This window comes from Cheilinus undulatus, linkage group 5 (genome assembly GCF_018320785.1).
Source record: "Cheilinus undulatus linkage group 5, ASM1832078v1, whole genome shotgun sequence".
In the NCBI taxonomy this organism is placed as follows: Eukaryota; Metazoa; Chordata; class Actinopteri; order Labriformes; family Labridae; genus Cheilinus; species Cheilinus undulatus.
The window spans coordinates 1,663,386-1,676,064 of record NC_054869.1 but is presented as its reverse complement, the minus strand read 5'-3'; the positions used below and the strand labels follow the sequence as shown (position 1 = coordinate 1,676,064).

The following is a 12,679-nucleotide window of genomic DNA, read 5'->3' as shown; positions in this document are numbered from 1 at the left end:
TGCAACATAGAATTATTTCTGCTGTTAGAATTTTGAGATATTTGTCCAGAATGTCGAATTGAAGTTAAAGTAATTTGCTTTAAATGTTGGTAGGATTTGCTTTGAAATTTTCTGTACTTTTCATGAAAATCCTGACTTGACTTCACTGACTTTGACCCCGGAGATTTTGGGGTTTCTGTTCCAGGGCATAATAAATATGTAGTGTGGGTCCTTAGAGCCAGGAACAGCTGTAGATGAACGTCACTTTGGACAAAATTGTCTGCTTCATAAAAAATGACACTGTAAGAAATCTTATGGAATTTGCTCTGGTATGACGTGGAGTTTTCTTGAGGATTTTTATGGTATAGTTTAAAGAGTTTCATTTAAAGTTTGGGAGAAATTTGCTTCCATTGTTTTTTATTTTCTTGGGTATTTCAGAAAAACATTTGTAGTTTAATAGAAATATTTGTGCATTTTCATGGATAATGGGGAAAAGTGTTAATCTTGCATAGCAGATGGATTGGCCTGTTTCCGTGTTTCTCACTGGCGAATCCATCTTGCAATGCTCCCATCTGAACCATTAGAAAGTGACAGGACCAATCAGTGACGAGGGGCAGAACTTTCGGGCACAGTGGAGTCATGACGTAGGCAAGCAGCAACAAGAGGCCAGTGCAATTATGGCGGAAGACACTAGCATGGACGCCGCTAAAGCGCCTGTTTTATCAGAACTTGACAACATTTCTTCATCAAAAGAAGAACAAGAACAGCAGTCAGGTGTTTTCTTTTCCAAAACGCCAAAAGTCGTGTACACCATGGTTTCGTTAGCGGGTATGACATCACATGTTTTGGTGCTCTGATTGGCCTGTAAAGATGTGACAGACAGAACGCTCATCCAATCACCCTCCGAGTTTTTTGTCAAAGGCTCTGCCCTTTCCCAAACATGTCTATGAGAGGTTTTCCAGATGGATGTGTGACACAAATCCATCTGGTGTGTCAGGTTAAAAAAGTGTTAGTAATTCTTAAGAATCTGATATGAAATTCGGGGGTTATAGCTTTGAAATTTCCAGGTATTTTCATGGAAGTTTGGAAAATATATTTGTAAATTTGGGGGAATTTTGGGGGAGTGGGGTGTCCTTGGATATTTTTCAAGCGTTCCATGGAAATTTCGGGGAAAATGTTTGGATGTTTGTGGCAATTTTCCATGATTTATATGGAATGTATTTTCACATTCATTGGAAATTTCATTAGATATTTGCTTGAAAATTTTCAGGAATTTACCTGGAATTTTGGTGAAAAGTTTTATTGGAATGTTTGTGCTTTCTGAGAAAGTTTCACTGGAGAATTTGGGGAAAATCTGAAAAAAAAAAAAAAACTGGGATACTTAAAGAAAAATTTCAGAAATTTTGTGTAATTTCTTAAAACCATTTTGGGGAAGTTGTGTGGCTTTCGGAAAAGAATGTTTCAAAGATTTCAGAATTTTTAGTGGAAATACTGTGGTTCTTGTGGTCCGTCATAAGTCCCCATCCCTCTCTCAAAGACTGACAACATTTCTGACTACCCACAAACCCCCTAACAAAACTCAGCCTAACATCTGCTCTAAAACCAATCCAGGTCTAGATATTCCTGCAGACTCAGGACCTTCAGGAGATTTGTGGACGTCATTTAAGGTCTAAACTACTTCCTGTTCAAAGACAAGGCTGTGGTTTTAAACGTATCTGGTCTTTATCCCAAATGAGTGGAAGAACAAACATTCATTCAGAAGGCTCAAGTCTCAGGAGGCTAAAATCATGTTTTTATTTGATTAACAGAGTAAGGATGGTCGTTTTCCACCGCGATCAAGCTCACGCACTCGTTTAATACCAGCGGTGTCTCACAGCCAGGCCACTAAGCCTGATTCATCTGACCTGAAAGGCTTGGAGACAGGAGACAGGGTATTTCAGTCTGAGCATCATACAGCACAAATACCAGTCTTAGTTCAAATTTGACATTTATTTCTGTATCCAATCGGTAGTTTTTGTAACCTGACACACCAGATGGATGCGTTTCACTCATCCATCTGGCGTGTCAAGCTTCAATAGGAAACGTTTGAGAAAAGGCAGAGGCTTTGAAAAAAACTCGGAGGGTGATTGGATGAACGTTCTGTCTGTCACATCTCTACGGGCCAACCAGAGCAACAAAACACGTGACATAGCAGCTATTAGCTGCTCGTGCGCAGCTACCAAAGAATAACGCAAAACATGGTGACTACAGACATGTAAGCACTCGACTTTTGTCATTTTTGAAAAAAAAAAAGAAAAAAAACACCTCACTGCTGTCCTTTGTTCTTCTTTTAACGAAGAAATGTCGTCAAGTTCTGATAAAACTGGCGCTTTAGCAGCATCCACACTAAGCTCTTTCGCCATAATTGTCCCGGCCTCTTGTTGCTGCTTGTTTACGTCACGACTCTGCAGTGCCTGAAAGTACCACCCCTCTTCGCTGATTGGTCCTGTCACTTTCTAACCGAGCCCAAACGGTTCAGATGGGAGCTTTGCAAGATGGATTCGCCAGTGGAAAAACAAGGAAATGGGCGTATCCATCTGCTTTGCAAGGTTATCGTTTTTGTGCCTAAGTTTTGTTTTCTCCAGACTCTTTAGTTTCACTTTGTAAGCTGGAACAGAGAGGGGAGGGGCGGGGTTAAATAGACCTTTAGAAGATGTGATTGGGCCAGTAAACCGTCATTATAAAGAAACAACCAATGGACCCATACCCTGCTCTATGGGCCAGTGCTTAGCAAAAAAATGAAAATAAATAGATCATACTGGCCCTAAAGTAAAAATGCCTGGTATGCCAGACTGCCAGCACAGCCCTGGTCAAAGGTAAACTGTTAAATCTGGCTGATCTAATGAAGCCAGATGGGTACCAAATGAAGAGCCATTTGGGGGCAAAAGAGCCAGACCCTCTGGCTGAGTGGGATTCCCTTCACTACTAACTCAATCAAATTTTATTTGTAAGGTGCAAAATTCATAGTCAATGTTATTACAAGACATTTTACAAAAAGTGCGGGTCATAACTCTGAACTACGTTCAGTACATGTGTTGTTATCAGCGAAGAAGGATGAGGAGGCACTTGGCATAGCAGGCAGGTAGCAGGACAGGTGTTAGAGGCTAACTGCTAAGCTGGGTTAAAGTAGGCTGGAGCTGTTGTAACCCTCCTTTCTTGAATGGTTCCCTTTTTCCAGTCTCTTCTGGGAGTAGGTGATAAACGGGCTACAGGTTTATTCCACAGTGGTCATTATTTGGCTCCAATAAACACCAAAACGGCATTAACAGTACAGCGTTCACTCGTCAGTACGTGCTCACAGCTACCTGAGTAACAACTCACTCTGTCCCACAGGTTTATGTCCCTCCTTAAACTACGACTGGTAGGAACTGATCTTTACAACAATAGAAAGGGGACTTAAATAGTAACTTACATATTACACATGTAAACATAAATAATATTTAGAGTACAGTGAATACAAATAAAATAATAGTTGTTGATAATTATAAATTTGATTCTGTAAACCATAAATAATAAGAATAGAATAGAATCACTCCTGCAGTAATAAACTAAATTCAATGCAGTAGCCACCAGGAGATTGTTTAAGTAATAATAATTAACTAAACAAATGTACTCTGTGCAGCAATAATGGTTACACTGTTGTACAGCGAGAGAGCTTGACGAGCCCTCCTCTAGGCCCATGTCCCATCTCTACAGGTACCCCTCCCAGCTGACCCCTCCAGGAACAAAGCCTTCAGGAGCATGCTGTGAGTATTTATGTACAACACTGTTACCACAGCAAAACTATAACCTCGAAGAAAAATCTTTGTTGGTGTGTACTGGATTGAATCGACTCAGCTGCAGCAATATACATCTCTATTAAAACGGCTTAGAAGTCTGTTCCAGATCATAACACGCTTGTTTTAGGTCAGAGACGATGGCCATGGCCTCTGGTCGTGGTCACAGACGCATCTGTAAATGCTTCAACCCTGTATGGTGCCATCGCAGCAGGTGAAGACTAACTCCATGACAAACACATTATTTCTGATGAGTTCAGCACATCCCTACTTGTTACGTTGTTTGAATGCATTTATCATGAAAGAGCCGTATCAGGAAATTGGCTGGTTTTAGTAGCAGTGTAACCTCAGCTAAAAATTCAAACAGAAGTATTCAACACAGAACAGACGTACAAAAGCATCCTTCTGGAAAGCTGAGCATCCAATCACAGATCTGTTTGTGGAGAAGGGAGTTATACATGCGCTCAAATGTGCAACCCTTGTAAATATTGTAAATGATTTTACCAGGGCATAGCTAGGGAATTTCAGGCCCCCAGAAAGAATATTACACAGCCCCCCCTTAACTGGCTAGCCAAGCAACAAATGTTGCATCATTTTTTACAAATATATATGCATTTTAATATATTTTTGAAGCATAATTTCCCCATTTATAAGCAATATTTTTACTGTGGTTAAACTGAATTTACTTGCATTATTTTGCAGCGCTGGACTATACCATTTGGACATTTTTAAGAGAGGAGCAGAGGCTCCCCAGTATTTATTTTACTCTATTTGACACAAATTTCAATCTTTTGACTGATTCATTTTGTCACCTTTGATTCAATAATGACACTCATTACTAAAAAAAAAAAAAAAAAAAAAAAAAGCAGGATAAAAACACACCTACTGTGGGCCTGGGTGATCAGTACCCTTTTCCCCCTGTACTACGCCCCTGGATAAAATACTGTTACAGAGCAGAGAAAAACTTATCTCCAACCTTCAGAATAGCCCAGTAATTCTCATCAAACGCCATCATTCTGAGCTACCAGTGCAGGAATAAGTGCAGCATCACCAGCTCTGTTCTGGCTCGTAACCTTTGCTGCTCTCTGGCCTGGTTTCCTCTCTTCCTCTTCACTGTCACGCTCTGCACTCAAGTCAGAAAACAAATATCATGGATGTGATAATAGTGAGACGAGGAAAGAAGCCTGGTAAAATTAAACACAAAGTTCATCTGAGCATCAGAGTGGAGTTTCCTTCATGAATAGGGAGCGTTAGTTTTCATTGATGATGATGCCGATTTGTGCTCTATGAGGAACACGGAGTCAATCCTGCTACTATGGATGTTTTTATTATTTTTTTAGACACCAAACATGACCCTCTTCCTTCTTCCACATCCACCGTGCAGCTACGAGGAAGACATGGACCCGTGCTCGAGATTACAAGAGACAGTTTAGAGTTGACTACCAGCTCCACTCTCTGACAGGTACACACTCCACAGAGCCATGCCCGAGTACAAATAAGGTGTGCCTCAGACCATCTCCACAAGTGGACTAGGGCAGGGGTTCTCAACCTTTTCAGCCCGCGACCCCCAAAATAAAGTTGCCAGAGACCAGGGACCCCCACTGTACCTGAAGGTGGTTGAACACAGCAATAAACATTATAGAATATAAAGACAAGGCTGCCCATTAGGTGGGAAAAATGGGAGCGCTTTCTGGGGCCCAGCCAAACTGGGGGCCAGCAACATCATGGTCCATTGTAACGTTCAGCTGTGGTATTTTAGATTTAATCTGAATCTTAACCATTCTTATCAAAGAAAAAATATCTTTTGTGTAGAAAGTAGCCCTCTTAAAAATGTAAATCCTAGCTAAAATAGCTAAAATGGGTTAATAATGGCAAAAAAGTGAAAAGGGTGGTAAAATGGATTTAAAACTAGCAGAAATGGGTTACAAGTGCCAAAAATTGGATAAAAGTGGCAAAATAACCAAAAAAAAAATGGCAAAACTGGGTGAAAGTGGCAAAAACAGGCATATTAAGAGGAAAAAGGGATTAAAAAGTGGCTGAAATGGTGTTAAAGTGCCAAAAACCAGTGGAAACTTCATGAAATGGGATTAAAATTGATAAAAACTGTGAAAAAGGGTTAGGTTGTAACAACCACTGAACCACAGAAAAAAGGACTCACGTGCACGACAGTCAATAGTTCACAGACTTTTAATGTGAATATAATCCAAAAAATCCAAATTCAAAACAGGGGCAGGCAAAAATCAGAAACAGATACTAGCTAGAGGTCAATCTCCAAAGGTCTAACACTAGGGATAAGGCTGGAATGCTCGACAGGTACAAAGACAAACTGGCACAGGAGGAAGGGAAGGCACAGACTAAAAGCTAAGGGGAGACAATGAGGTGCAGCTGGACACAATCAGGGCGGGGCAGACAATCTAACAGGCAGGAAACACATGAGGGCAGGAAGTAGAGGATCTGAAATGAGAGGAAAGTCACCAAAATAAAACAGGAAGTAACTAACTCAACAAAATGAAACATAACCTAAGTTATGACTGAGCTGGACATGACATAGGTGAGGCAGAACCTGGAAGAAATGGGTGAAACTGGCAAAAATGGGCATATTGCAAAAAGTGACGCAAAAAGTGGAAAAGAGGGGTTAATAGTGGCAATAATGGGTCAACAGAGCCAACAATAGGCAGAGAGTGGCAAGATTTGGTTTAGAAGTGGCAAAAAGGGTTTAAAACTGACAAAAAATGGGTTTTAAGTGGCAAAATGTGTTAAAATTTGACAAAATTGTTGTAAAGTGGCAACAGTGTAATTAAAAAAAACATTCTTAGTATTTTAAGGCATCTGGAGACCTGATCTCAGTGTCTCACGACCCCCAATGGGGGTCTTAACCCCAACGTTGAGAACCCCTGGACCAGGGCACGGCAGTCAGGTCTATCATGCTTGTGATCAAATGAGCCGGATTTTGAGGTCAAGTGTAGTCAGATCCAGGCCCAGGTAGCACACAAACGCAGGAAGTCTTTCCTGCCCATGAGGTGGGCGTCTCCTTTAGTGGAATCCAGGGCTGTAGAGGTGCCTGAAGAAGTCTGGATACTCTCAGCAACCCATCCAGCAATGACGAAACTCTAGCATCATTAGCACAGACATGGTGGATGTTAGTGCACCTAAAGTTGAGCCTGTAGTGTTTGCATGCTGCCGCTTCTGCTGCTTCAAGGAGGAATGATGGTTCTAAAACCGACAGCCTGATGCAGCCTAGTGTACTCTGACTACTTGTTGTTACCTCCGACATCCTAGGAGAGGAGATTTAGACGTGGGCATACTCTGTGGAGACTGAAAATGAGGTGGGTTCTAACTTCTATATTTCTATGATTCCTCCCTGGAGATTAGCTTGATAGCTAACAAGACAGAAAACAGGAGCATAGAGCAGAGTTGTACCGGCTGGAAGCAAAGGCTGCACAATGAATGAAAATGTTAATAAATGAGGTACTGATGGTCTGCAGCGACGCTCAGGGCTTCAGCTGTTGTTAAATGGATTTATGAACACATCTTTAACTCCTACAAAAGTCACAGTAAAACGATTTAAATGCTTTCCACCAACAGAATAAGACAAAAATGAAACTTTCTAGAAAGAATACTGCAGATATAATGCTCATCAAATATCTCAGTCATCATTTGAAGCCTATTACTGTATTTTGTTAAGCTAGGCTAAGACTGCATTAACACAACAGCTATGTTTGATCTGAATAAAAATGCTTCATATAAACACTACACTTGTAATAAAATCCTCCAGAGGGGTGGTGTAGCCGATAGTTGTTTGGATCAGCGTCTATGAATGATCGTGAGGGGTCCAGCTGCAGACCTCCACTGTCATTCGGCTTAACAGCTCCTCCAACGTGAAGAGGAAGCCACCTCCACTCTGGTTTTAATAGCGTCGACCCATACGCTGGGGTGTCGGGGTCTGCTCCTGCATGGCCCAGCATAGCGAATATACACCTACCCCAATGAGCTGCCCCTAAACCGAACCAGTTTAGATTAAAATGCTAATACTAAGCTAAAGCTAAGCAAATATTCGTATCCTGGCGTCACTTCCTTCTGACAGTGGAGGGGATCTCAGATCTCAGAGTGGAGCTTGCAAGAGTGGAGGTCTGCAGCTAGGCTGTCTTGGAATGATCTGATCATCGCTCCCTGTTTTGGGTGATTTTTGCTTTACTGTGCGCATGTCTCGAAACTTTAACCCCTTAAAGCCTGTTGTATCATATTTGATACACTTTTATGATACCTCTATCTAATCAATATGATCAGAAATGACTAAAAATAAAATCGGAATAAAATCTGATAAATGATAAAAATGCCCTCAAATGAATTATCAGTTACCAAAAACACGTAATGTATCAAATGAGATACAAAAAATATGTTAAATTTTATGAAAATTTTGATTTTGTGGATTTCAGTAGAAAGTGAAATGAACATTTAAGTCCAAAAAAATTAGAATTTTCTGGCTATAATTTGTGTTTTCAGGCTTTAATGGGTTAAAAGAGCACTAAACTGATGATCAGACAATAGACGGTCCAGAAACGAAATAGCAGAACAGGCCAATATTTTGTGCGAGTCAGAGTTGAAAAAAATAGTGAGTGCTGGCGGTTTATTCACAACAAAGGCGAAGAGGAATTTCTTCTTCTACGGCAATTTTTGGGTGGATTTGACCAGAGGGATGGTGCTGCACATGTCGGAGTAGTTTAGTCAGATTACATGCACATGAGCACTCATAACCTTGCAAAGCAGATGGACACACCCGTTTCTGTGTTTCTCACTGGTGAATCCGTCTTGCAAAGCTCCCGTCTGAACCCTTTGGGCCCGGTTAGAAAATGACAGAGCCAATCAGGGACGAGGGGCAGTACTTTCGGGTGTGGCGGAGTCGTGACATAAGTAAGCGGAAACAAGAGACCAGTGCAATTATGGCGGAGGACACTAGCGTGGATGCTGCTAAAGCGCCAGTTTTATCAGAACTTGACGACATTTCTTGGTTAAAAGAAGAACAAAGAACAGCAGTGAGTTGTTTTCTTTTTAACAACCACAAAAGTCGTGTACTGACATGTCTACAGTCGCCATGGTTCGTGTTATGCAGTTCTCTATGGAGTTTACTCCTTGGTAGCGGCTACGTCACGTGTTTTGTTGCTCTGATTGGCCCGTAAAGATGTGACAGACAGAACATTCATCCAACCACCCTCCAATTTTTTTCCTTTCCCAAACAATGACTATGGAAGATTTACCAGATGGATGTCTGGCGTGTCAGGTTAGAGCACACGCACATCTGACTGGGATTACATCTTTAAATGTCCATATTTAGATCAAGTTTAAATCTCTGATCAGAATAAATTCAATTGGATTGTGAGAAAAAAGCTCATGTAACTGCAGCTAGTGATTTAGAGTGAAACGCTCATGTTTGGTTGCATTTTGACTGTTCATGAACGCACTGCTTTGAATGCCACGTGAAGAGGCAAAAGGCAATCCAGCTGAAAACAGAGATTTTGTGCTAATGCTTGATACAAATCCAGTTCATTCGTGGCTTTCAGTCATGTGACCGTGACTTGCAGAGGCCATGTGCTTTGGTAGTCACAGCTATCGTTGACCAATATGTGGCACTGCAGCGCAGAGCATTTTATTCTCCATCTCCTCAAAACAAACCATGCTAACGTCACAAAAGGTAAACTCAGTGTAGACAAAGTAGGCCATTGGCGACAAAAATACCTCAATAACCACCACAGAAACCAGAGTTTTGGTCCTGTTAGACCCCTCTACAGGACAGAGACCAGTTTAGTCTGTAAAATTAGAGATATGCCAGCCAGAACTTGGCTTCAGTGTTTACATTCTGGTATATTTACAGTAGAGGAGAATCCTTCTCCTTACACTGCTTCCATAAAAGGCTACAAAAGTACAGACAGTTTGAGGTATTTAACGTGTGTAATAATGCTGCTGTTCAGGAAGTGAAAGAATAGAAGGTCTTCATTAAAGCAAATGTAGCTAATTAGCTAACAATAGCTATTAGCTACGGTTACTGAGAGGATCATTGTCAGCTGTGAGTCAGTGTTCAGCAGCTGTGATGTTAAGGTCAGTACTGATGAAGTCTTTAACCTACAGAGAGAGCAGCGCGTCTAACAGCATTGGTCTGGCGTTTTGTAGAAGTACAGTAACGTGCACTTAAAGGTGCAGTGTGTAGAATTTGAAATTTTAGCGACATCTAGTGTTCAGATTTTAGAATGAGCCGATCTGTTACAAAAACATTACATCACTAAGCGACGAGAGCCTGTGAAGACCAAAAAGGATCATGAGCTGGAAATCATCTACAGCAGTGACGAGGTGAGGTTTTATTCACTCATTTTTGTAACCATTATTTTTATAGATTATAGGTCAGTCTTCTTCTCCACCTGCCTTCCAGGTAGCTTTCAGGACCGTCGGGCAGGATCATATTAAAAAATTGCGTTTCGCTCTTTCTGTCCCCAAAATGTTGCCGTAGACAACATGGCGGTTCGTTATGTCAGCCTCCATGAGGGCGACTTGCGCTAATGTAAATTTAAAATGCTTTTTTCTAATTTTGTAAAAAGAAAACGAAAGTTTAAAGGAGATGATTGTGCACTTATTTTAACATACTTCACATAAATATATAAACATTATATCCCATTTACACCGTTTCTGTTCGGCGAAATGCAGCCAAATTCTACACACTGTACCTTTAAAAAAGTAGGGACTGCACAACAAAAGGCTGGAAAACTCATGAAAAACAGCTGGAAGGGCATTTTAGAAAGGCAGAGTCCCAGAAGTAAAGATGGGCAGAGGTACAGCAATCTGTGAAAAACTGAGTCTAAAATTGTGGAAAATTTTCAGAAAAATGTTTCTCAATATAAATTTGTGCAGATTTTAAGTATCTTACCATCTACAGTCCATAATATCATCAAAGATTCAGAGAATCTGGAGAAATCTCTGAGAGCAAGGGACAAGGCTGAAGGGGCCCTCAGGGGCCACTGCATTAAAAACAGACATGATTCTGTTCTGAAATCACTGCATGGGCTCAGGAACATTACAGAAATCACTGTCTGTCAGCACAGTTGACACAGCTTGTTCTCCTGGCTCAGGTCTAAAGCCTGCATCTCTGATGGTATGGGGTTGCATTAGTGCCTATGGCGTGGGCAGCTCTAACATCTGGAAAGGAACTATCAATGCTGAAAAGTAGAGAGAGCTTTTAGAGCAACATATGCTCCCATCCAGACAACGTCTCTGTCAGGGAAGGCTGCCACTATTTCAGCAAGACCATGCTAACCCACATACCACATCCATCACAACAGCATGGCTTCACAGGAGAAGAGTCTGGGTCCTGACCCTTGTCCCTGCTTCCTAGGTCTTTGCTCATCTCAGCCGACGAAAACAGGAACCAGGCGACAGTGGGAGAATGTTGCACTGTGTTACTTCATACAGTTAGGACACTACGGTAGGAATGCCATCCTGTGGGGTGTGACTCTGATGTACAGACTCGTCATATCCAGTCAAGACCCACTGTTACCCTCAGAACAGCCCCACCTCATTCTCCATCCACACAAACCTTCATGTGTCAGTCATTTATAGGAGTTGACACCTCAGCCCGCTGTAGAAAGAAGAGGAAGTGAGCATGCATGTGTTGTTTCATTACAGTCACAGCGCTAACTACTGGCCTGGCATGCGTACTACAGCATTTTTACTTGTTTCTGTAGATCCATGTGCACAGGGGTCGAGGACATTGCTGTTTAAATGCTGAACTTTTATGGAAAGCCAAATGAGAATGATTCTGTTTTCAGTGGATTGTTTTTGAGCAAACGTGGCCTAAATATATCCCAGACATCAGTGAGGATGGATGCACAGGACTGACACTGATCTCTCTTTACAACCACAGCTGCCTCCATGAACCACACGTGAACTCTTCCCACTTTATATCCTCACAAACTTTTACCAAATATGACCACAGACTGCAGATTCAAGCCAGCCAATCCATGAGTTAAAGCTGACAGAGACAAACTTCAGTGGGAGAAAAATTCCTGCATGCAAACCAGAGCAAACTCCCAGCAGACAGAGCAGAGTGTCCACAGCTGGGACAGCATGTCATCAAAGCAGAGTTTGGCCCCGCTGCCTTGCTCTGCAGCACAGCAGCAGGGTGGAGGAGAGGGAGGAGGAGTGGGAGGAGGCGTGACTGTACCTTGCCCTCGGTCCAGCAGAAACAGATGTTACTGGAGGTGCTCAGGATATCCGAAATGAAGGAGGAGATGCCGAGACGCATGGTGATAGACGACAACAACAGCAAGAGATAAACAGATAGAAAACTGGAGAGATGGAGAGAGATGCAGGAGCTGTTAACAGAGCGGAGACCGAGCAAGACTGAAGAGGAGAGAGAGGGAGGGAGAGGAGGAGAGAGGAGAGTGAAGAGGGAGAGAGGGAGGAGGATGGCTGTGCTACTGCTGCTGCATGACTTTCTGTGTGTGTGTATGGGGGTGTGTGTGTGGGGGGTGGGGGGGGTGGGTGTGTGTGTGTGTGTGTGTGTGTGTGTGTGTGTGCGCGCATCCACTTTCAGCTTTAGGAGAACAAACCCAACAACACGTACACACTACACTGCAGGTTTTGACTTTAACAGCTCATTTTTCAGCTCCTCTTTATAAACTTTTCACACATTAACCACAGCAGAAGTCTCTGCTCATAATCACTGCAGCACTACACTACGGTGGCCCATGAAGGTCAACAACAAAAACATTTAAACAAATCCACAAAACAATTATTAAACAACATATTTTTTAAAATGCAAAAAACATTAAACAAAAAAAAGGATTAAATGCAAAAACATTTCACTAAATAAAAAAATCATTCGTGTAAAATAAGAGCAT

General features: G+C 41.8%; 1 protein-coding gene across 1 annotated transcript in view; it reads right to left on the bottom strand.

The window, feature by feature from the left end:
* Positions 1 to 12,184, bottom strand: part of LOC121509480 (tight junction protein ZO-2-like) — a 273,847-nt gene extending 261,663 nt beyond the window's left edge. Inside the window, exon 1 of the mRNA XM_041786899.1 lies at positions 12,001 to 12,184. Within this exon, the coding sequence (XP_041642833.1) occupies positions 12,001 to 12,081 (81 nt within the window). The 5' untranslated portion in view covers positions 12,082 to 12,184. The remainder of the gene's footprint in view (positions 1 to 12,000) is intronic.
* Between the last annotated feature and the right edge of the window lie 495 nt (positions 12,185 to 12,679).